At 37.9% G+C, this 26004-nt stretch overlaps 1 protein-coding gene across 1 annotated transcript in view; it reads left to right on the top strand.

Moving 5' to 3' along the window:
• The window catches only part of LOC128667111 (neurogenic locus notch homolog protein 1), a 207868-nt gene that overhangs the window by 132419 nt on the left and 49445 nt on the right, over window positions 1–26004 (top strand). The window contains exons 18-20 of the mRNA XM_053722014.1: window positions 2298–2526; window positions 23456–23657; window positions 25528–25681. Coding sequence (XP_053577989.1) covers window positions 2298–2526; window positions 23456–23657; window positions 25528–25681 — 585 coding nt within the window. The remainder of the gene's footprint in view (window positions 1–2297; window positions 2527–23455; window positions 23658–25527; window positions 25682–26004) is intronic.

Raw genomic sequence — 26004 nt, 5'->3', positions numbered from 1 at the left:
ATTTACCTGTAAAATAAAACCTAACCTAAGTTACAATAACACCTAATACTACACTATAAATAAATTAACTAAATTAAATACAAGTACCTAAATTAAATTAAATTAGCTAAAGTACAAAAAAAACAAATACTAAATTACAGAAAATAATAAACAAATTACAGATATTTAAACTAATTACACCTAATCTAATAGCCCTATTAAAATAAAAAAGCCCCCCAAAATAAAAAAAACCCTAACCTAAACTAAACTGCCAATAGCCCTTAAACGGGCCTTTTGCGGGGAATTGCCCCAAAGTAATAAGCTCTTTTACCTGAAAAAAATACAAACAACCCCCACAACAGTAAAACCCACCACCCACACAACCAACCCCACAAATAAAATACTATCTTAAAAAACCTAAGCTCCCCATTGCCCTGAAAAGGGCATTTGGTTGGGCATTGCCCTTAAAAGGGCAGTTAGCTCTATTGCAGCCCAAAGTCCCTAACCTAAAAATAAAACCCACCCAATACACCCTTAAAAAAACCTAACACTAACCCCCTGAAGATCGACTTACCGGGAGAAGTCTTCATCCAAGCCGGGCCGAAGTCCTCAACGAAGCCGGGAGAAGTCTTCATCCAAGCCGGGCAAAGTGGTCCTCCAGACGGGCAGAAGTCTTCATCCAGACAGCATCTTCTATCTTCATCCATCCGACGCGGAGCGGGTCCATCTTCAAGACATCCGACGCGGAGCATCCTCTTCATCCGGAGTCTTCTAACTGAATGAAGGTACCTTTAAGTGACGTCATCCAAGATGGCGTCCCTTAGATTCTGATTGGCTAATAGAATTCTATCAGCCAATCGGAATTAAGGTAGAAAAAATCCTATTGGCTGATGCAATCAGCCAATAGGATTGAAGTCCAATCCTATTCGCTGATCCAATCAGCCAAAAGGATTGAGCTCGCATTCTATTGGCTGATTGGAACAGCCAATAGAATGACATTCTGACATTTTGTGGGATATAGAGCTGCTGTTAGAGTTGTAAGTTGTCCTCTGCAAAAATACTAGCTGAGGTCCTGTTCATATTGCACCAGTGTTCCATCTAAGGCCACATTTTGTGAGCGGCCCAGCAGTTAAACAGTTAATAAGGGAACCATACCTTGCGGTCTGCATTGTGTAGTGTTTGCAAACTGCATGGTGTGGTTCCCTAATTTACTGTTTCATTGCTGGGACGCTCACAAATTGTCGCCTTAGTGGGAATACTGTATAGCACTCAAAGCATCTGCAGCTATTTTTATGCATTAAACCCACTTAGGGTTTTACCCTATTGCTCGTATCTCCGGTCAGTTATATTTATGCCCACATCAAATCTCAGATCAGTCCTGTTACCCCGAAGCCCCTCACATCAATATATACCCCAAGTAAGAGATTAGACCCATAGTCAAGAATTAAACTAGATCGTATTAAACATCAGATCAGATCCATGACCCACAAACCACTGCCAGCTTTATAGCCAATCACAAATAGACCCGATCCTTTATGTGTCTAGTTTTTTTACATATATTTTACTGGACGATCATATGAAATACTGGACTGTGGCTGGCAATGTTTTAAAAGTTTTTTTAATTTTGGAAAACTGTATTTCTGCATTTAAAAAGTACTAAATCAACGCACTTTAAAATTTGTCTTGTTCAAGGGCTCAAAGAGGATATCCAAAATTATTGCTGCTAATTCATTAAAGTGTTTATTATTACGATTATTATTATAATTATGATTATTATTATTAATATCATACCATTGAGCTTGTTTTAAATCTTATGTATCACAGCGAATTTTACTCTATAATGTTTTAGGGATTTTTCTGATAGTTGCAATTCTGTCTGTACATAATAATGCGAACCTCTGCCATCTTGTGGCCATAAAAGGATAGTACCACACAGAATATGAGAGAGAAAATTATAGAGCAAGATATAAATTTGTTTCTGTATTTGTTTCATGTGTACTATTATTTAACCTTGTGTTTGTGATTTAGTAAAATATGTACATGATTTCTTTAATCTGGCAAGAATTTCAAAGAAGTTTTAATTAAGTCAATTACTAGAGATGCGCGTTCGTCTTCTCTGTCTCTCTTTCTCTCCATCGCATTCTCTCTCTCTACCTCTTTTCCTTCCTCTTTTACCTCTGTCTTTCCCTCTCTCTCTTTCTCTCCATCTCTTTTTCATTCTATTTCAGGCATTCTCACTTTAGTTTTCTTTCTCCCTCTCTTTTTTCTCTGTTTTTCTCTCCCTCTTATATTCCTATTTTTTGCTCTTCAACTCTCAGGTCCATGCCAACAAGAAGGCTCATGTGTGAACGTAAATCACTCATTCATATGCCTGTGCCAACCCGGGTATGAAGGGACTGTGTGTGATAAAGATATAGATGAGTGTGCCAGTTCACCGTGTCTGAATGGAGGGCTCTGCAAAGATGGGAGCAACTCATACACCTGCACTTGTGAGCGAGGCTTCGAGGGAAGTGAGTGTGAGATCAACACTCAAGACTGTACAAACAGGTGAGAGAGGCTGAAGGATAGATACATAGAATTTGACGGTAGATAAGAACCAAAAGGCCCATCAAGTCTACCCATATTTCATGTTATTGTTTTCATAGGATAAACTTGTGCATGTCCAGGGCATTTTTTAATTATTTTACAATCTTTGTGTTTACCACTTCAAACACAGCAAAGGGGTATATAACTGTAGAGGCTTAAAGGGACTGGAAGTGCAGGTTAGTCCACAATTGATCCCTATCAACATATTGCTCACTGGCTGATAACAAACCACTCACAGCGCTATTGTTGGGAATAAAAAAAATAAATTTAAAAAAAAACGATAATTATTTTCTTTACAGTAATGTCTTTTTTTATTATTGAGAAAGGAATAAAGAGAAAAAATACTTTAATGTGCTCTTAAAAGAGGGAGAATTGGTGGTGGGGCTGATAAATAGCACTGAGAAGATAACAGGAGAGCAAAGGGGAAAAGCTAGAGAAGATGGGAGGCCATGAGAGTGAGACTCTGTAGAGGAGAAACAGATTGGAAAGATCAGTTGAGAGAGAAAGGGGAGGTAGGTGAGAGAAGGGTAGTAGAGATTCTCTAACCTCTCTAGTCTTACTCAATTATGGAGGACCGGGGTAGATTTGGAGTGTGTCCAGTTAGACCTTTTCCCTGGCTGGAAATGCTATGGGTGGGACAGCAGACAGAACACCCAATTCATGACCTCAGGATCTTGGTTGGTTGGGAGGTCCAGTTTTACCAATCCCATTGTTCATTGGTGAACACTACTTGTTAATGAATGAAGAAATATGTGAGCTTTATAGAAGGACTCCATAGTATAACATAAAAACCGGTATGACTGGAGATAGGGGCTAGAGCCCAGCATCCCCTGAACTCCCACTATAGATAACCATAAAAGTTAAAAGAGATGTGAAGGTTTTTTTAAATGGAAAGGTGAAGTGGTAGTGGAGAGAGTTGTAGGGAGAGTGGTTAAAGGATGAGGAGAGATGAGAAAACTGAAATGAAAAAAATTCTGAAATGGGAGAAAATATGAATGAAAAGAGGGAAGGTATGAAAGAGGGGGCAATGATAAAGCTCAGGAGGTTGAGAAAGAAGTCAAACATTGATTATCTAAGCAGATCTAAGTAGAGTTCACTGACAGATTAACAGAGAGTATAATAGGATAGGTTAAAGGGAAACTGAACTTTCATTTTTTTTTCTATCCCTCAAATGGAAGAGTATCATTTAAACATAGTTAATATTTTTTCCTTGAATTTTTTTTTTTTAACTAGCTTATGTTCAATAGCAGGTACTTCCTGATAATGTTCCTTAGCTGAGAGGTACTTCTTGCTAATGCTCGATGGCTGATAGGTACTTCCTGCTAATGCTGGTTGCCTAATAGGTATTTCCTGCTAATGCTTGTTGGCTGAGCTGATAGGTATTTCTGGCTAATGCTTGTTGGCTGAGCTGATAGGTATTTCTGGCTAATGCTTGTTGGCTGAGCTGATAGGTATTTCTGGCTAATGCTTGTTGGCTGAGATGATAGGTATTTCTGGCTAATGCTTGTTGGCTGAGCTGATAGGTATTTCTGGCTAATGCTTGTTGGTTAAAAGGTACTTCTTGCTAATGCTTGTTGGCTAACAGGTCCATCCTGTTAATGCTTGTTGGCTAACAGGTACTTCCTGCTAATGTTTGTTGGCTAACAGGTACTTCCTGCTAATGCTTGTTGGCTAACATGTACTTCCTGCTAATGCTTGTTGGCTAACAGGTACTTCCTCCTAATGTTTGTTGGCTAACATTTACTTCCTGCTAATGTTTGTTGGCTGATATGTACTTCCCGCTAATGCTTGTTGGCTAACAAGTACTTCCTGCTAATGTTTGTTGGCTAACAAGTACTTCCTGATAATGTTTGTTGGCTAACAAGTACTTCCTGATAATGTTTGTTGGCTAACAAGTACTTCCTGCTAATGTTTGTTGGCTAACAAGTACTTCCTGCTAATGTTTGTTGGCTGATAGGTACTTCCTGCTAATGTTTGTTGGCTAACAAGTACTTCCTGCTAATGTTTGTTGGCTAACAAGTACTTCCTGCTAATGTTTGTTGGCTGATAGGTACTTCCTGCTAATGTTTGTTGGCTAACAAGAACTTCCTGCTAATGTTTGTTGGCTAACAAGTACTTCCTGCTAATGTTTGTTGGCTGATAGGTACTTCCTGCTAATGTTTGTTGGCTGATAGGTACTTCCTGCTAATGTTTGTTAGCTGATAGGTACTTCCTGCTAATGTTTGTTGGCTGATAGATACTTCCTGCTAATGTTTGTTAGCTGATAGCTACTTCCTGCTATTGTTTGTTGGATGATATGTACTTCCTGCTATTGTTTGTTGGATGATATGTACTTCCTGCTAATGTTTGATGGCTGATAGGTACTTCCTGCTAATTTGTGTTGGCTGATAGGTACTTCCTGCTAATGTTTGTTGGCTGATAGGTACTCAGGATATAACAAATGCCATAGCGCTAAGAAGTTTTTTTGCAAACAAAGCTAGTGTATATATAGAGGAATCCCTTATTCCTCAGTTGGTCAAATGGTAAAGGGGAGATTATAAAAACTGCAGAGAAATACACTCTCCAGATTTACTAATAATCAAATACAGCTGTGCTGCCTTATGGCAGCTTAATGAGTGCAGTACCTCACTAATGTAGAGATCCCTTAGTAGGGATTTACATTAAAATTGATATAATAGATAAATTCAATTGATATTAGAAAACTAAAATATTTAATTGATGTATTAAAAATTAAAAAATCTAAAATTAGAACTGATGATATACATACATACAGTGATAGCAATATATAAAAACATATCACATGAAACTTCTCATAAAAGACATAACATGGATAACACACTTCATAAAACTGACATTGCATTTAACACATCCAAATGAATTCCCATATAAAGTGTGTGGACATTATATTAAAAAAAAAACCGATCCAATATAGTCAGTTTGAAATGGAAACTTTAGCAGACAAGTGATACGCCGTAAGTGGTTTAGCAGTTTGTTAGTGGATTCAGACTTGTCAGGCTTGTTGTTATCAAACAGCTGCAAGCTGCAAAAGTGGAAAACAAGAAAAGTAGACAAGGAGATTCTTTTAAACAGACGAAGATAATTTGATGGCACTTCCTGCTAATGTTTGTTGGCTGATAGGTACTTCCTGCTAATGTTTGTTGGCTGATAGGTACTTCCTGCTAATGTTTGTTGGCTGATAGGTACTTCCTGCTAATGTTTGTTGGCTGATAGGTACTTCCTGCTAATGTTTGTTAGCTGATAGGTACTTCCTGCTAATGTTTGTTAGCTGATAGGCACTTCCTACTAATGTTTGCTGGCTGATAGGTACTTCCTGCTAATGTTTGTTGGCTGATAGGTACTTCCTGCTAATGTTTGTTGGCTGATAGGTACTTCCTGCTAATGTTTGCTGGCTGATATGTACTTCCTGCTAATGTTTGTTGGCTGATAGGTACTTCCTGCTAATGTTTGTTGGCTGATAGGCACTTCCTGCTAATGTTTGCTGGCTCATAGGTACTTCCTGCTAATGTTTGTTGGCTGATAGGTACTTCCTTTTAATGTTTGTTAGCTGATAGGTACTTCCTTTTAATGTTTGTTGGCTGATAGGTACTTCCTGCTAATGTTTGTTGGCTGATAAATACTTCCTGCTAATGTTTGCTAGCTGATAGGTACTTCCTGCTAATGTTTGTTGGCTGATAGGTACTTCCTGCTAATGTTTGTTAGCTGATAGGTACTTCCTGCTAATGTTTGCTGGCTGATAGGTACTTCCTGCTAATGTTTGTTGGCTGATAGGTACTTCCTGCTAATGTTTGTTAGCTGATAGGTACTTCCTGCTAATTTTTGCTGGCTGATATGTACTTCCTGTTAATGTTTGCTGGCTGATAGGTACTTCCTGCTAATGTTTGTTGGCTGATAGGTACTTCCTGCTAATGTTTGTTGGCTGATAGGTACTTCCTGCTAATGTTTGTTGGCTAACAAGTACTTCCTGCTAATGTTTGTTAGCTGATAGGTACTTCCTGCTATTGTTTGTTGGATGATATGTACTTCCTGCTAATGTTTGTTGGCTGATAGGTACTTCCTGCTAATGTTTGTTGGCTGATAGGTACTTCCTGCTAATGTTTGTTGGCTAACAAGAACTTCCTGCTAATGTTTGTTGGCTAACAAGTACTTCCTGCTAATGTTTGTTGGCTGATAGGTACTTCCTGCTAATGTTTGTTGGCTGATAGGTACTTCCTGCTAATGTTTTTTAGCTGATAGGTACTTCCTGCTAATGTTTGTTAGCTGATAGGTACTTCCTGCTAATGTTTGTTGGCTGATAGATACTTCCTGCTAATGTTTGTTAGCTGATAGCTACTTCCTGCTATTGTTTGTTGGATGATATGTACTTCCTGCTAATGTTTGATGGCTGATAGTTACTTCCTGCTAATTTTTGTTGGCTGATAGGTACTTCCTTTTAATGTTTGTTAGCTGATAGGTACTTCCTTTTAATGTTTGTTGGCTGATAGGTACTTCCTGCTAATGTTTGTTGGCTGATAAGTACTTCCTGCTAATGTTTGCTAGCTGATAGGTACTTCCTGCTAATGTTTGTTGGCTGATAGGTACTTCCTGCTAATGTTTGTTAGCTGATAGGTACTTCCTGCTAATGTTTGCTGGCTGATAGGTACTTCCTGCTAATGTTTGTTGGCTGATAGGTACTTCCTGCTAATGTTTGTTAGCTGATAGGTACTTCCTGCTAATTTTTGCTGGCTGATATGTACTTCCTGTTAATGTTTGCTGGCTGATAGGTACTTCCTGCTAATGTTTGTTGGCTGATAGGTACTTCCTGCTAATGTTTGTTGGCTGATAGGTACTTCCTGCTAATGTTTGTTGGCTAACAAGTACTTCCTGCTAATGTTTGTTAGCTGATAGGTACTTCCTGCTATTGTTTGTTGGATGATATGTATTATTACTTCCTGCTAATGTTTGTTGGCTAACAAGAACTTCCTGCTAATGTTTGTTGGCTAACAAGTACTTCCTGCTAATGTTTGTTGGATGATATGTACTTCCTGCTAATGTTTGTTGGCTGATAGGTACTTCCTGCTAATGTTTGTTGGCTGATAGGTACTTCCTGCTAATGTTTGTTGGCTAATAAGAACTTCCTGCTAATGTTTGTTGGCTAACAAGTACTTCCTGCTAATGTTTGTTGGCTGATAGGTACTTCCTGCTAATGTTTGTTTTTGTTGGCTAACAAGTACTTCCTGCTAATGTTTGTTAGCTGATAGGTACTTCCTGCTATTGTTTGTTGGATGATATGTATTTCCTGCTAATGTTTGTTGGCTGATAGGTACTTCCTGCTAATGTTTGTTGGCTGATAGGTACTTCCTGCTAATGTTTGTTGGCTAACAAGAACTTCCTGCTAATGTTTGTTGGCTAACAAGTACTTCCTGCTAATGTTTGTTGGATGATATGTACTTCCTGCTAATGTTTGTTGGCTGATAGGTACTTCCTGCTAATGTTTGTTGGCTGATAGGTACTTCCTGCTAATGTTTGTTGGCTAATAAGAACTTCCTGCTAATGTTTGTTGGCTAACAAGTACTTCCTGCTAATGTTTGTTGGCTGATAGGTACTTCCTGCTAATGTTTGTTGGCTGATAGGTACTTCCTGCTAATGTTTTTTAGCTGATAGGTACTTCCTGCTAATGTTTGTTAGCTGATAGGTACTTCCTGCTAATGTTTGTTGGCTGATAGATACTTCCTGCTAATGTTTGTTAGCTGATAGCTACTTCCTGCTATTGTTTGTTGGATGATATGTACTTCCTGCTAATGTTTGATGGCTGATAGTTACTTCCTGCTAATTTTTGTTGGCTGATAGGTACTTCCTGCTAATGTTTGTTGGCTGATAGGTACTCAGGATATAACAAATGCCATAGCGCTAAGAAGTTTTTTTGCAAACAAAGCTAGTGTATATATAGAGGAATCCCTTATTCCTCAGTTGGTCAAATGGTAAAGGGGAGATTATAAAAACTGCAGAGAAATACACTCTCCAGATTTACTAATAATCAAATACAGCTGTGCTGCATTATGGCAGCTTAATGAGTGCAGTACCTCACTAATGTAGAGATCCCTTAGTAGGGATTTACATTAAAATTGATATAATAGATAAATTCAATTGATATTAGAAAACTAAAATATTTAATTGATGTATTAAAAATTAAAAAATCTAAAATTAGAACTGATGATATACATACATACAGTGATAGCAATATATAAAAACATATCACATGAAACTTCTCATAAAAGACATAACATCACACTTCATAAAACTGACATTGCATTTAACACATCCAAATGAATTCCCATATAAAGTGTGTGGACATTATATTAAAAAAAAACAGATCCAATATAGTCAGTTTGAAATGGAAACTTTAGCAGACAAGTGATATGCCGTAAGTGGTTTAGCAGTTTGTTAGTGGATTCAGACTTGTCAGGCTTGTTGTTATCAAACAGCTGCAAAAGTGGAAAACAAGAAAAGTAGACAAGGAGATTCTTTTAAACAGACGAAGATAATTTGATGGCACTTCCTGCTAATGTTTGTTGGCTGATAGGTACTTCCTGCTAATGTTTGTTGGCTGATAGGTACTTCCTGCTAATGTTTGTTGGCTGATAGGTACTTCCTGCTAATGTTTGTGAGCTGATAGGTACTTCCTGCTAATGTTTGTTAGCTGATAGGCACTTCCTACTAATGTTTGCTGGCTGATAGGTACTTCCTGCTAATGTTTGTTGGCTGATAGGTACTTCCTGCTAATGTTTGTTGGCTGATAGGTACTTCCTGCTAATGTTTGCTGGCTGATATGTACTTCCTGCTAATGTTTGTTGGCTGATAGGTACTTCCTGCTAATGTTTGCTGGCTGATAGGTACTTCCTGCTAATGTTTGTTGGCTGATATGTACTTCCTGCTAATGTTTGTTAGCTGATAGGTACTTCCTGCTAATGTTTGTTAGCTGATAGGTACTTCCTGCTAATGTTTGCTGGCTGATAGGCACTTCCTGCTAATGTTTGCTGGCTGATAGGTACTTCCTGCTAATGTTTGTTGGCTGATAGGTACTTCCTGCTAATGTTTGTTAGCTGATAGGTACTTCCTTTTAATGTTTGTTGGCTGATAGGTACTTCCTGCTAATGTTTGTTGGCTGATAAGTACTTCCTGCTAATGTTTGCTAGCTGATAGGTACTTCCTGCTAATGTTTGTTGGCTGATAGGTACTTCCTGCTAATGTTTGTTGGCTGATAGGTACTTCCTGCTAATGTTTGTTAGCTGATAGGTACTTCCTGCTAATGTTTGCTGGCTGATAGGTACTTCCTGCTAATGTTTGTTGGCTGATAGGTACTTTCTGCTAATGTTTGTTAGCTGATAGGTACTTCCTGCTAATGTTTGCTGGCTGATATGTACTTCCTGCTAATGTTTGTTGGCTGATAGGTACTTCCTGCTAATGTTTGTTAGCTGATAGGTACTTCCTGCTAATGTTTGTTGGCTGATAGGTACTTCCTGCTAATGTTTGTTGGTTAACAAGTACTTCCTGCTAATGTTTGTTAGCTGATATGTACTTCCTGCTATTGTTTGTTGGATGATATGTACTTCCTGCTAATGTTTGTTGGCTGATAGGTACTTCCTGCTAATGTTTGCTGGCTGATAGGTACTTCCTGCTATTGTTTGCTGGCTGATAGGTACTTCCTGCTAATGTTTGTTGGCTGATAGGTACTTCCTGCTAATGTTTGTTAGCTGATAGGTACTTCCTGCTAATGTTTGCTGGCTGATATGTACTTCCTGTTAATGTTTGCTGGCTGATAGGTACTTCCTGCTAATGTTTGTTGGCTGATAGGTACTTCCTGCTAATGTTTGTTGGCTGATAGGTACTTCCTGCTAATGTTTGTTGGCTAACAAGTACTTCCTGCTAATGTTTGTTAGCTGATAGGTACTTCCTGCTATTGTTTGTTGGATGATATGTACTTCCTACTAATGTTTGTTGGCTGATAGGTACTTCCTGCTAATGTTTGCTGGCTGATAGGTACTTCCTGCTAATGTTTGTTGGCTGATAGGTACTTCCTGCTAATGTTTGTTGGCTGATAGGTACTTCCTGCTATTGTTTGTTGGATGATATGTACTTCCTGCTAATGTTTGTTGGCTGATAGGTACTTCCTGCTATTGTTTGTTGGATGATATGTACTTCCTGCTAATGTTTGTTGGCTGATAGGTAGTCAGGATATAACAAATGCCATAGCGCTAAGAAGTTTTTTTGCAAACAAAGCTAGTGTATATATAGAGGAATCCCTTATTCCTCAGTTGGTCAAATGGTAAAGGGGAGATTATAGAAACTGCAGAGAAATACACTCTCCAGATTTACTAATAATCAAATACAGCTGTGCTGCCTTATGGCAGCTTAATGAGTGCAGTACCTCACTAATGTAGAGATCCCTTAGTAGGGATTTACATTAAAATTGATATAATAGATAAATTCAATTGATATTAGAAAACTAAAATATTTAATTGATGTATTAAAAATTAAAAAATTAAAAATTAGAACTGATGATATACATACATACAGTGATAGCAATATATAAAAACATATCACATGAAACTTCTCATAAAAGACATAACATGGATAACACATTTCATAAAACTGACATTGCATTTAACACATCCAAATGAATTCCCATATAAAGTGTGTGGACATTATATTAAAAAAAAACAGATCCTATATAGTCCGTTTGAAATGGAAACTTTAGCAGACAAGTGATACGCCGTAAGTGGTTTAACAGTTTGTTAGTGGATTCAGACTTGTTAGGCTTGTTGTTATCAAACAGCTGCAAGCTGCAAAAGTGGAAAACAAGAAAAGTAGACAAGGAGATCCTTTTAAACATACGAAGATAATTTGATGGCACTTCCTGCTAATGTTTGTTGGCTGATAGGTACTTCCTGCTAATGTTTGTTGGCTGATAAGTACTTCCTGCTAATGTTTGCTGGCTGATAGGTACTTCCTGCTAATGTTTGTTGGCTGATAGGTACTTCCTGCTAAAGTTTGTTGGCTGATAGGTACTTTCTGCTAATGTTTGTTGGCTGATAGGTACTTCCTGCTAAAGTTTGTTGGCTGATAGGTACTTCCTGCTAATGTTTGTTGGCTGATAGGTACTTCCTGCTAAAGTTTGTTGGCTGATAGGTACTTCCTGCTAATGTTTGTTGGCTGATAGGTACTTCCTGCTATTGTTTGTTGGATGATATGTACTTCCTGCTAATGTTTGTTGGCTGATAGGTACTTCCTGCTAATGTTTGCTGGCTGATAGGTACTTCCTGCTAATGTTTGTTGGCTGATAGGTACTTCCTGCTATTGTTTGTTGGATGATATCTACTTCCTGCTAATGTTTGTTGGCTGATAGGTACTTCCTGCTATTGTTTGTTGGATGATATGTACTTCCTGCTAATGTTTGTTGGCTGATAGGTAGTCAGGATATAACAAATGCCATAGCGCTAAGAAGTTTTTTTGCAAACAAAGCTAGTGTATATATAGAGGAATCCCTTATTCCTCAGTTGGTCAAATGGTAAAGGGGAGATTATAGAAACTGCAGAGAAATACACTCTCCAGATTTACTAATAATCAAATACAGCTGTGCTGCCTTATGGCAGCTTAATGAGTGCAGTACCTCACTAATGTAGAGATCCCTTAGTAGGGATATACATTAAAATTGATATAATAGATAAATTCAATTGATATTAGAAAACTAAAATATTTAATTGATGTATTAAAAATTAAAAAATTAAAAATTAGAACTGATGATATACATACATACAGTGATAGCAATATATAAAAACATATCACATGAAACTTCTCATAAAAGACATAACATGGATAACACACTTCATAAAACTGACATTGCATTTAACACATCCAAATGAATTCCCATATAAAGTGTGTGGACATTATATTAAAAAAAAACAGATCCTATATAGTCCGTTTGAAATGGAAACTTTAGCAGACAAGTGATACGCCGTAAGTGGTTTAGCAGTTTGTTAGTGGATTCAGACTTGTTAGGCTTGTTGTTATCAAACAGCTGCAAGCTGCAAAAGTGGAAAACAAGAAAAGTAGACAAGGAGATCCTTTTAAACATACGAAGATAATTTGATGGCACTTCCTGCTAATGTTTGTTGGCTGATAGGTACTTCCTGCTAATGTTTGTTGGCTGATTAATACTTCCTGCTAATGTTTGCTGGCTGATAGGTACTTCCTGCTAATGTTTGTTGGCTGATAGGTACTTCCTGCTAAAGTTTGTTGGCTGATAGGTACTTCCTGCTAATGTTTGTTGGCTGATAGGTACTTCCTGCTAAAGTTTGTTGGCTGATAGGTACTTCCTGCTAATGTTTGTTGGCTGATAGGTACTTCCTGCTAAAGTTTGTTGGCTGATAGGTACTTCCTGCTAATGTTTGTTGGCTGATAGGTACTTCCTGCTAATGTTTGTTAGCTGATAGGTACTTCCTGCTAATGTTTGTTAGCTAATAGGCACTTCCTACTAATGTTTGCTGGCTGATAGGTACTTCCTGCTAATGTTTGTTGGCTGATAGGTACTTCCTGCTAATGTTTGCTGGTTGATATGTACTTCCTGCTAATGTTTGTTGGCTGATAGGTACTTCCTGCTAATGTTTGCTGGCTGATAGGTACTTCCTGCTAATGTTTGCTGGCTGATAGGTACTTCCTGCTAATGTTTGTTGGCTGATAGGTACTTCCTGCTAATGTTTGTTGGCTAACAAGTACTTCCTGCTAATGTTTGTTGGCTGATAGGTACTTCCTGCTAATGTTTGTTGGCTGATAGGTACTTCCTGCTAATGTTTTTTAGCTGATAGGTACTTCCTGCTAATGTTTGTTAGCTGATAGGTACTTCCTGCTAATGTTTGTTGGCTGATAGATACTTCCTGCTAATGTTTGTTAGCTGATAGCTACTTCCTGCTATTGTTTGTTGGATGATATGTACTTCCTGCTATTGTTTGTTGGATGATATGTACTTCCTGCTAATGTTTGATGGCTGATAGGTACTTCCTGCTAATTTTTGTTGGCTGATAGGTACTTCCTGCTAATGTTTGTTGGCTGATAGGTACTCAGGATATAACAAATGCCATAGCGCTAAGAAGTTTTTTTGCAAACAAAGCTAGTGTATATATAGAGGAATCCCTTATTCCTCAGTTGGTCAAATGGTAAAGGGGAGATTATAAAAACTGCAGAGAAATACACTCTCCAGATTTACTAATAATCAAATACAGCTGTGCTGCCTTATGGCAGCTTAATGAGTGCAGTACCTCACTAATGTAGAGATCCCTTAGTAGGGATTTACATTAAAATTGATATAATATATAAATTCAATTGATATTAGAAAACTAAAATATTTAATTGATGTATTAAAAATTAAAAAATCTAAAATTAGAACTGATGATATACATACATACAGTGATAGCAATATATAAAAACATATCACATGAAACTTCTCATAAAAGACATAACATCACACTTCATAAAACTGACATTGCATTTAACACATCCAAATGAATTCCCATATAAAGTGTGTGGACATTATATTAAAAAAAAACAGATCCAATATAGTCAGTTAGAAATGGAAACTTTAGCAGACAAGTGATACGCCGTAAGTGGTTTAGCAGTTTGTTAGTGGATTCAGACTTGTCAGGCTTGTTGTTATCAAACAGCTGCAAAAGTGGAAAACAAGAAAAGTAGACAAGGAGATTTTTTTAAACAGACGAAGATAATTTGATGGCACTTCCTGCTAATGTTTGTTGGCTGATAGGTACTTCCTGCTAATGTTTGTTGGCTGATAGGTACTTCCTGCTAATGTTTGTTGGCTGATAGGTACTTCCTGCTAATGTTTGTTAGCTGATAGGTACTTCCTGCTAATGTTTGTTAGCTGATAGGCACTTCCTACTAATGTTTGCTGGCTGATAGGTACTTCCTGCTAATGTTTGTTGGCTGATAGGTACTTCCTGCTAATGTTTGCTGGCTGATATGTACTTCCTGCTAATGTTTGTTGGCTGATAGGTACTTCCTGCTAATGTTTGCTGGCTGATAGGTACTTCCTGCTAATGTTTGCTGGCTGATAGGTACTTCCTGCTAATGTTTTTGGCTGATATGTACTTCCTGCTAATGTTTGTTAGCTGATAGGTACTTCCTGCTAATGTTTGTTAGCTGATAGGTACTTCCTGCTAATGTTTGCTGGCTGATAGGCACTTCCTGCTAATGTTTGCTGGCTGATAGGTAATTCCTGCTAATGTTTGTTGGCTGATAGGTACTTCCTGCTAATGTTTGTTAGCTGATAGGTACTTCCTTTTAATGTTTGTTGGCTGATAGGTACTTCCTGCTAATGTTTGTTGGCTGATAAGTACTTCCTGCTAATGTTTGCTGGCTGATAGGTACTTACTGCTAATGTTTGTTGGCTGATAGGTACTTCCTGCTAATGTTTGTTGGCTGATAGGTACTTCCTGCTAATGTTTGTTAGCTGATAGGTACTTCCTGCTAATGTTTGCTGGCTGATAGGTACTTCCTGCTAATGTTTGTTGGCTGATAGGTACTTCCTGCTAATGTTTGTTAGCTGATAGGTACTTCCTGCTAATGTTTGCTGGCTGATATGTACTTCCTGCTAATGTTTGTTGGCTGATAGGTACTTCCTGCTAATGTTTGTTAGCTGATAGGTACTTCCTGCTAATGTTTGTTGGCTGATAGGTACTTCCTGCTAATGTTTGTTGGCTAACAAGTACTTCCTGCTAATGTTTGTTAGCTGATATGTACTTCTTGCTATTGTTTGTTGGATGATATGTACTTCCTGCTAATGTTTTTTTTTTTAAACTTTAATTTTTATTAAATTTTTCAAATAAAATAAACAGGTACAACATTGGTACGCCCAAAGCGTACAATTTCAATTACATAACATACATAAAAGATACTTAAGGAAGCGCAGTATGTGCGTTAAATAATCATAATCAACAATTAAATAGCATGGAAACCAAAATGTAAAGTTTCTGTATTACTCAAAAGGCCACTCTTGGACCTTCTAAGCATAGGCAGTAATGATAATAAGATATAAGGTACTCAGATATAAAGGAGGCCACTTTTCACAAAATCTTTACCTCAAAATATTCAACAGATTGTTAGTAATATTCTTAGATATAGTTGATACATCAACCTCATTAGATATATAAAGAAAACAAAAAAAAACAGATAATAGCAAAACGAAATTAGTTTTGCATTGTGCTAGCTCGTTGTTTAACATAGAATTGCTACCAGGGATTTTCTGTGTCCAACTTTGTTTGACCAGATGTAGTTATCGACTATTGTCTTCTAACCATGTTCATACTAATCCTATTATACAGACGGGATTGGACCCCAGGAGGGGGGGAGGCGCCTGGCCGGAAAATAAGAGGGAAGAAGAAGAGAAGCAGAGAAAGAGAGAAAAGAAAGAAGAAAAAAAAAAAAAAAAAAAAAAGGGAGGGCGTTTTCGATTAGTTATCTAAATTATTTCTGTAGCTTCTGATGAAATCTAACCACTTGCATTCAAATCTATCTTGATAAATTATTCCGTTGTTGGAACTATCAAGCTGTTCTAGTATATATTGAGAGTGTAGTAGGTAGGTTAGGTTATTAATTGTTGGTGCTCTAGTGGATTTCCAGTTTTTCAAGATGAGGTATCTCCCTCCCAGAATTACAGTATTTAGTAGCTCAATGTTAGGAACATATTCCACAAGATCACTCCGATCTATTAGAAAAATAACATGTTGTAATTCTAAAACTATCTGGATAGTGAGTACTCTGTTCAACCAAAATTGGATTTTTCGCCAGAAGTGCTGGATCTTTGGACATCGCCAGATCATGTGGGCCAGGTCGGCATCAGAAGAGCTGCATCGAGGGCACAGGTGAAGCGAGTTCCCAAGCCATCTATTTAGATTGGCCGGGGTTATGTGAATGCGGTTTATAAGTTTGAAATGTGATTCTCGCCATGACGCCGATAGAGTAGCGTGTTCCACCAATACTATGCTGTGTTTAATTTTATCAGGCTCTAGGGTTTGAATGTCTCTGCTCCATTTTGAGTGAATATCTAAGAGATTCGCTTCTCCAGTCTCGAGAAGCACCATCCTATACCAATAACTAATTGCATGCTTGCTTGCCTGCCTTAAACAGAGCAAGACCCATTTTAATACCCAGATGTAGGTGATCTCTAGCTGAGTCTTTAGTGATCTCAGTGTACCAGTGCCGCACTTGTAAATAAGCATAAAAGTCAGTGTTTTTAAGTCGATAGCAATTTTTTAGAGTTGCGAAAGTGTGTACCCCAGTAGTTTCTGGGTCCCTGAATTGTACTAAGTGTTTCAGACCCAGTCTAGACCATCTGCTGAATAATTTGTTCCTGATACCTGGGGTGAAGCACGGATTCCCTACAATGGGTACATATTCTGAAATTTGTGGGGTGTCCTTCATACACGTCCTAATGAATTGCCATGCTTTGATAGTGTGCATTATTGTAGGTTTCATTTTAACCTTGTGTGGTAAATCCTTGATAGGACAATGTAGCAAAGCCACTAGGCTGAATGGAGTGACCAGATTTTGCTCGATTTCATAAGAGGCAACAAATGACCCTCCAGTGAGCCAGTCCATGGCGACCTTTGCCAAACATATTTTATTATAGATCAAAAAACTGGGAAGTGCTAGACCTCCACTTTGTCTAGGGAGCGAAAGTTTCTGTAGGGTAATGCGTTTTTTACCCATACCCCAAATAAACAACCTGATAGAACTATCCAAGCGTTTAAGATCTGAATTTGTTATAGGAATTGGGATATTTTGCATTGTATAAAGTAATTTAGGTAATATAATCATTTTAATCAGGTTGATTTTTGCCGTCAGTGATAGAGGTAGCTTTGCCCAGTTTTTAAGATCTAATTGAATTTTGTTTAATAATGGAGAGTAATTCAGCAGATACCATTCCGCCGGATTTGTGCTAATTTTAATTCCTAAGTATGTAATGTATTGGTCTGCCACCTTGAAGGGTGGAGTATAATCTGTACTCAAGGGTCTGGTTATCCATAGCAAGTCAGATTTGGAGATGTTTATTTTATAGCCTGAAAATGTGCCGAATTTGGCAATTATATCTATAATTGTTGGGATCTCTGATTGTGGCTTATTGAGAAAAAGTAGCAAATCATCCGCGTATAGGAGTAATTTAAGATATTTGTCTCCCAGAGGGATCCCTTGTAAATATTGCTTCAACATCAGTGCCAAAGGTTCAATTGCTAAATTGAACAATAGGGGTGAAATTGGACAACCTTGTCTCGTTCCTGCTAATGTTTGTTGGCTGATAGGTACTTCCTGCTAATGTTTGCTGGCTGATAGGTACTTCCTGCTAATGTTTGTTGGCTGATAGGTACTTCCTGCTAATGTTTGTTGGCTGATAGGTACTTCCTGCTAATGTTTGTTAGCTGATAGGTACTTCCTGCTAATGTTTGCTGGCTGATATGTACTTCCTGTTAATGTTTGCTGGCTGATAGGTACTTCCTGCTAATGTTTGTTGGCTGATAGGTACTTCCTGCTAATGTTTGTTGGCTAACAAGTACTTCCTGCTAATGTTTGCTGGCTGATATGTACTTCCTGTTAATGTTTGCTGGCTGATAGGTACTTCCTGCTAATGTTTGTTGGCTGATAGGTACTTCCTGCTAATGTTTGTTAGCTGATAGGTACTTCCTGCTATTGTTTGTTGGATGATATGTACTTCCTGCTAATGTTTGTTGGCTGATAGGTATTTCCTGCTAATGTTTGCTGGCTGATAGGTACTTCCTGCTAATGTTTGTTGGCTGATAGGTACTTCCTGCTAATGTTTGTTGGCTGATAGGTACTTCCTGCTATTGTTTGTTGGATGATATGTACTTCCTGCTAATGTTTGTTGGCTGATAGGTACTTCCTGCTATTGTTTGTTGGATGATATGTACTTCCTGCTAATGTTTGTTGGCTGATAGGTAGTCAGGATATAACAAATGCCATAGCGCTAAGAAGTTTTTTTGCAAACAAAGCTAGTGTATATATAGAGGAATCCCTTATTCCTCAGTTGGTCAAATGGTAAAGGGGAGATTATAGAAACTGCAGAGAAATACACTCTCCAGATTTACTAATAATCAAATACAGCTGTGCTGCCTTATGGCAGCTTAATGAGTGCAGTACCTCACTAATGTAGAGATCCCTTAGTAGGGATATACATTAAAATTTATATAATAAATAAATTCAATTGATATTAGAAAACTAAAATATTTAATTGATGTATTAAAAATTAAAAAATTAAAAATTAGAACTGATGATATACATACATACAGTGATAGCAATATATAAAAACATATCACATGAAACTTCTCATAAAAGACATAACATGGATAACACATTTCATAAAACTGACATTGCATTTAACACATCCAAATGAATTCCCATATAAAGTGTGTGGACATTATATTAAAAAAAAACAGATCCTATATAGTCCGTTTGAAATGGAAACTTTAGCAGACAAGTGATACGCCGTAAGTGGTTTAGCAGTTTGTTAGTGGATTCAGACTTGTTAGGCTTGTTGTTATCAAACAGCTGCAAGCTGCAAAAGTGGAAAACAAGAAAAGTAGACAAGGAGATCCTTTTAAACATACGAAGATAATTTGATGGCACTTCCTGCTAATGTTTGTTGGCTGATAGGTACTTTCTGCTAATGTTTGTTGGCTGATAGGTACTTCCTGCTAATGTTTGTTAGCTGATAGGTACTTCCTGCTAATGTTTGTTAGCTAATAGGCACTTCCTACTAATGTTTGCTGGCTGATAGATACTTCCTGCTAATGTTTGTTGGCTGATAGGTACTTCCTGCTAATGTTTGCTGGCTGATATGTACTTCCTGCTAATGTTTGTTGGCTGATAGGTACTTCCTGCTAATGTTTGCTGGCTGATAGGTACTTCCTGCTAATCTTTGCTGGCTGATAGGTACTTCCTGCTAATGTTTGTTGGCTGATAGGTACTTCCTGCTAATGTTTGTTGGCTGATAGGTACTTCCTGCTAATGTTTGTTAGCTGATAGGTACTTCCTGCTAATGTTTGATAGCTGATAGGCACTTCCTGCTAATGTTTGCTGGCTGATAGGCACTTCCTGCTAATGTTTGCTGGCTGATAGGCACTTCCTGCTAATGTTTGCTGGCTGATAGGTACTTCCTGCTAATGTTTGTTAGCTGATAGGTACTTCCTTTTAATGTTTGTTGGCTGATAGGTACTTCCTGCTAATGTTTGTTGGCTGATAAGCACTTCCTGCTAATGTTTGCTAGCTGATAGGTACTTCCTGCTAATGTTTGTTGGCCGATAGGTACTTCCTGCTAATGTTTGTTAGCTGATAGGTACTTCCTGCTAATGTTTGCTGGCTGATAGTTACTTCCTGCTAATGTTTGTTGGCTGATAGGTACTTCCTGCTAATGTTTGTTGGCTGATAGGTACTTCCTGCTAATGTTTGCTGGCTGATAGGTACTTCCTGCTAATGTTTGTTGGCCGATAGGTACTTCCTGCTAATGTTTGTTGGCTGATAGTTACTTCCTGCTAATGTTTGTTAGCTGATAGGTACTTCCTGCTAATGTTTGTTGGCTGATAGGTACTTCCTGCTAATGTTTGTTGGCTGATAAGTACTTCCTGCTAATGTTTGTTGGCTGATAGGTACTTCCTGCTAATGTTTGTTGGCTGATAGGCACTTCCTGCTAATGTTTGCTGGCTGATAGGTACTTCCTGCTAGTGTTTGTTGGCTGATAGGTACTTCCTGTTAATGTTTGCTGGCTGATATGTACTACCTGCTAATGTTTGTTGGCTGATAGGTACTTCCTGCTAATGTTTGTTGGCTGATAAGTACTTCCTGCTAATGTTTGCTGGCTGATAGATACTTCCTGCTAATGTTTGTTGGCTGATAGGTACTTCCTGTTAATGTTTGTTGGCTGATAGGTACTTCCTGCTAATGTTTGTTGGCTGATAAGTGCTTCCTGCTAATGTTTGCTGGCTGATAGGTACTTCCTGCTAATGTTTGCTGGCTGATAAGTACTTCCTGCTAATGTTTGCTGCCTGATAGGTACTTCCTGCTAATGTTTGTTGACTGATAGGTACATCCTGCTAATGTTTGTTGGCTGATAGGTAGTTCTTGCTAATGCTCATTGGCCGATAGGAACTTCCTGCTCTTGTTGGCTGAGATATATTTTCTACTCATTCATTTGGATAAACATAAACATTTATTCCTAACAGCTAATGGGCCTGAGTAGAATGTTACTGTAAATTTTAACAGCTTTTGCGTCTTTTGAAAATAAATCACCATGTTAGTATCCTGCTACTTCCCATACAAGAATGATGAAAAAAATGTAACATGTACCTGTAAATGGGATAATAAAGCAAAAGGAGAAAAGGGTCAATTAAAAAAATAATGAGGAAACAAAGGAAATACAATTTTAGAGGCCTATTTATCAAAGGTCTTGCGGACCGGATCCGACAGTGCGGATCAGGTCCGCAAGACCTCGCTGAATGCGGAGAGCAATACGCTCTCCATATTCAGCATTGCACCAGCAGCTCACAAGAGCTGCTAGTGCAGCGCCGCCCCCTGCAGACTCGTGGCCAATCGGCCGCCAGCAGGGAGGTGCCAATCAACCCGATCGTACGCAATCGGGTTGAATTGTGGCGATTCCTGTCTCAGAGCAGGCAGACAGGGTTATGGAGCAGCGGTCTTTAGACCGCTGCTTCATAACTGCTGTTTCTGGCGAGTCTGAAGACTCGCCGGAAACACGGGCCCACAAGCTCCGTACGGAGCTCAATAAATGGGCCTCTTAGTCTTTAATATTTTATTTTAATTTTATTTAAAAAAAAATTTTTTGCAAAAGTAACACAAATGTCCAAACTTTATTTTGTAACCAACACATTTTGTAATAATTTTTTTGTAAGATATTTTTTTGCCTTATTTAATTGTTGTTTTTCTTTTACATTTTTACTCTGTCTATATCTACACGCCAAAAAAGTGCAAATTTAATATAATCAAATCCTGTAATTGTGATGCAGCGGTTACATTTCAACTGCGAGTAAAAAAAACATAATTCGTTAAGTACACGTGGAGATTTGCAATAAGAGTATGTGGTAACTTAAGGATAAGTCATACAGTGCAAAATAATAAGTTATGAATGTTGCTAGCACTTAAAGTGAATGTAAATTTTCATGATAAAGTGCCCGGTTTTTAAAATCCGATTAAAAACAGGGGCACTTAATTCATCAAAATTTACATTTCACTCGTTTTGTGAAAAAATACTTACCCTTTTAATCTTGCCAGCCCCTCCAGCTTCACCCGGTCGTCTCAAGCCTTTTCCTACGTCCGAAATGACGAATCGGTTATCCTCCAATCACGGCTTTCCCCCCCCTGGGGAATCAGTGTCTGATTCAACGCCATGATTGGAGGAAGCCGAATTCCTCATTTTAGACTCAGGAAGAGGCTTTGCGACGGGCGGAGGAAGCGATGCAGTGGCTGTCAAGATTAAAAGGTATTTTCACAACACGAGTGAAATGTAAATTTTGATGAATTTAAGTGCCCCTGTTTTTAATTGAATTTTTAAAAACCGGGCACTTTATCATCAAAATTTACATTCACTTTAAGGACTACTTAGACATTTACAGGCTTAAAGTGAAGGTCAAATGTCATGTGAAAGTGCCCAGTTTTTAGAAAAAAACTATTAAAAACAGGGGCACTTTCATTCATGAAAATTGACATAGCACCGTATTTTAAAAATACTTACCTTGTTCTTCTGAAACGCCGGATCGCCGTTCTGAAACGATGCCCACCTGCTTCTTCCTGGTTTACTTACCCAGCAATGATGAAACCGGATTCCTCCAATCACGGCGTTGCCTCAGGCAATGATTACCCTGGGGGGGAAGCTGTGATTGGAGGATGTCGGAATCGTCATTGCTGACGCATGAAGAGGCTTGCGACGGGCTGGTGAAGCACTGGCGTGGCATCAAGAAGAAAAGGTAAGTTTATTTTAAAAAAAACTGCTGAAATGTCAATTTTCATGAATGAAAGTGCCCTTGTTTTTTTTAAACTAGTACTTTAACTAGTACAGTAGAAATAGCAGAGAACACTTATAATGAACTGCAGTACTGACAGAATCTAGTAGAGTAATGGTAGAAACATATATTATATATTATCATATTATCTATTAAGTATTAGCAGTGTAGAGTATAAATTTAGTAGAATGGGTAATATATACATATACTGGTGCATAGATAGGAAGGGCAGTATAATGTAGTAGTATTGAGATCTTACATACATGTAAAAAAAAGCGCAACAATGATGGAAGGAAAGGAAGACTGAAGCTGAGATCGTACAATCTAATTATTGAGTACAAGGAGTAAGGTTTTATCCGGGTAAGTTCTGCAGGTCTCAACAACAGTGAGAGTTCAATCCGTAGCCTCCGGAGTACAGCAGAGGTGATGTAAACAGTCTGAGAGCTGTGGATGTGCTGGTGAGTTTGACCGCAAAGGTGATGAGAGGCAGTTCAGCTCCGAGGAATGTCACTTAAGCTACTGCAGAAATCCGGCAGGGAAATAGAAACTGAGATATCACTCAGGAAATTGAACTGTGGTTAGACAGGAGCTCGTAAGGAAGATCCAATAGGTTTTTAGTTCAACAGAGCTAGGCAAAATGAATTGTACAAATTACCAAGCAAAGTGGTAATGCGAGTTTGAGTTGATATAGGGTGAAAACGTAATTAGGACCTGCCCATAATTAAAGGGAGAGTGTGAAGATAGAGAAAAAGGGCCAATAAATGTCATAGAAATCTGCCATTCTCTCTCTTCCTCTTTAGTTCATGTTCAAATGGCGGCACCTGCATTGATGGCATTGCCAGTTTTACCTGCTTGTGCCCAGACAGATTCATAGGACTCCAATGTCAGCAAGAACTGAGCCGTTGCCTCTCTCAGCCTTGTAAAAATGGCGGCACATGCAAAGATATTCAAAATGGCTACCATTGCTCCTGCATCTATGGTTACATTGGCACCAACTGTGAGGTAAAATGTTATTGGAAACCTATAACTATATAGGATTTAATAGAAAACGATTATAATGTGTCCATTTTATCCAGCTAAAAGAAGTAGATCATGTTTAGTAAAATAAGTCTTGGAACTTTTTCATCAGCAATAGATTGAAATCATTTTCTCCAGAAATAAAAATAAATGATAAATGATAATAATAATAATAATAATAATAATAATATCTCTAGAATTTACATTTCTGTTATTACACCCATTTAATCCTTTCACCACATGAGGATTTAGGGACTAAATATGTGGTCCTTGGGGGGGCTATTGCTCCTATCACTGTTACACTGTTATGCCTTTGAACACAGATGTGGTCACAGTTTGCAGCCTTGGACTGAGTTTAACCCCTCAAACATATATTTTGAAAACCATATGTAAAGGCTTTTAATGAAATACAGTTAAATATAGGTGGGGTGTATATATATATATATATATGTACAGACATACATGTATACATTTCATGATTCCAATAGAGCAGGCAATTTTGAACAACTTTCCAGTTAATTTACATTCTCTAATGTGCTTTGTTCTCCTGGTATCCTTTATTAAAAAGCCTACCTAGGTAGACTCAGAAGCAGCAATGCTCTTCTTGGAGTTAGTTATCGATTGGTGGTTGCACATATATGCCTCTTGTAATTGAATCACCAAATCTGTTCAACTAAGTCCCAGTAATGCATTGCTGTTTCTTTAAGGAAGAATACAAAGAGAATGAAACAAATTTGATAATAGAAGTCAGCTGGAATGTTGTTTAAAATTGTTTGTTCTATCTGAATCATGAAAGAAAAAAACAGGGCTTCATGTCCCTTTAAAGCGACCTGAAACTCAAATATGAACATAAATGGTTCCAATAGAGCAAGACATTTTAAAAGACTTACTTTACTTCTGTTATCAAATTTGCTTAGTTCTCTTGGTATCATTTGTTGGAAAGCATACCTAGGTAGACTCAGGAGCAATACTGCACTACCGGGAGCTAGCTGCTGATTTGTGGTGATTGGCTTACCAGATGTTATTAGCTAGCTCCCAGTAGTGCATTACAGGTCTTAAACTGACTTTAAATGTGTCTTTAACCCCTTTATAGGGATTAAACACACAATTAGAGCATTTTATTATTGCCTTATTACTTGCATAGAACAGTTTATGTAGAGTACAACAGCGGATTTCACCACCCACACTACCCAACAGGAATAATTGTAAAACACATCTAATAGAAATCTATCACCTAAGCTAAAATGACTTTTTGTACCAGACTTATTCAATAACTTTAGTGCGTGCAATACTACCTGACACGTGATAAACATGTACCAAAAATGCAAGTGATTTTGATAACGCTAGTGTAATATTAGTGCTCCATACAGTTCACATTTTAGTGCCGCATTTATCTTTTAGCCCTAAAATTATTACCAGTGATGAAGAAGAAATATGCAGCCTAAAAACTATACTTTAATTTCCACATTTAAAAGTACAATAAACGTACGCATTTCGCACCTCCAGTGGGTGCTTAATCCAAGATTATAGTTAGTATTACCAATGACATATATCCTATATAAAAAGAAGATGCATGTAAACCTGTTAATTGTCCACGTTCTTTCCCTTACGCGTTTCGCACCTTCAGTGGGTGCTTAATCCTAGATCATAGTTAGTATTACCAATGACATATATCTTATATAAAAAGAAGATGCATGTAAACCTGTTAATTGTCCATTTTCTTTCCCTTACACATTTCGCAGCTCCAGTGGGTGCTTAATCTTAGATCATAGTTATTATTACCAATTACATATATCCTGTATAAAAATGATGCCTGTAAATCTGTTAATTGTCCACGTTCTTCCTCTGCATTCAGGAACTTGTCGATTTGTGCTCGCTTACTCCATGTCTAAATGGGGGGTCTTGCTTCCAAACTGGGACAAGTTATCAGTGCCATTGTGCATTAGGATGGACAGGAAGTCACTGTGAGACAGAACTACTGACCTGCAAGGCTACAGCTGCCCGAAAAGGTGCCAAACATGACTGACATCTTTGTTATATGATTCAATCTATTTCCCTCTCTATTGACTTTGGATTTTAATCTCTCATTGAATAGGTTATACTCTCAAAAGACAAAAAGAAAAGAATATTATTATCACACATTTATAAACACCAACCATAATCCACAGAGTGTAGAGGTATACTAATGGGCACCACAGTGGTGTCTGTCACCAAAGAGCAGCCTGGACTAGTCAGGCTTTTATGTCACCTAATTCTTTATTATTATTATTGTTTGTATTACTTTTGTTTTGGGTTCAGTTCTATTTCATTTTTTGTTTGAGAGCGCCCCTGG

The sequence above is a fragment of the Bombina bombina genome, chromosome 7 (genome assembly GCF_027579735.1).
Source record: "Bombina bombina isolate aBomBom1 chromosome 7, aBomBom1.pri, whole genome shotgun sequence".
Lineage (NCBI taxonomy): Eukaryota > Metazoa > Chordata > Amphibia > Anura > Bombinatoridae > Bombina > Bombina bombina.
Note: the sequence above shows the minus strand (reverse complement) of the source record. Positions and strands in the feature narration are given on the sequence as shown.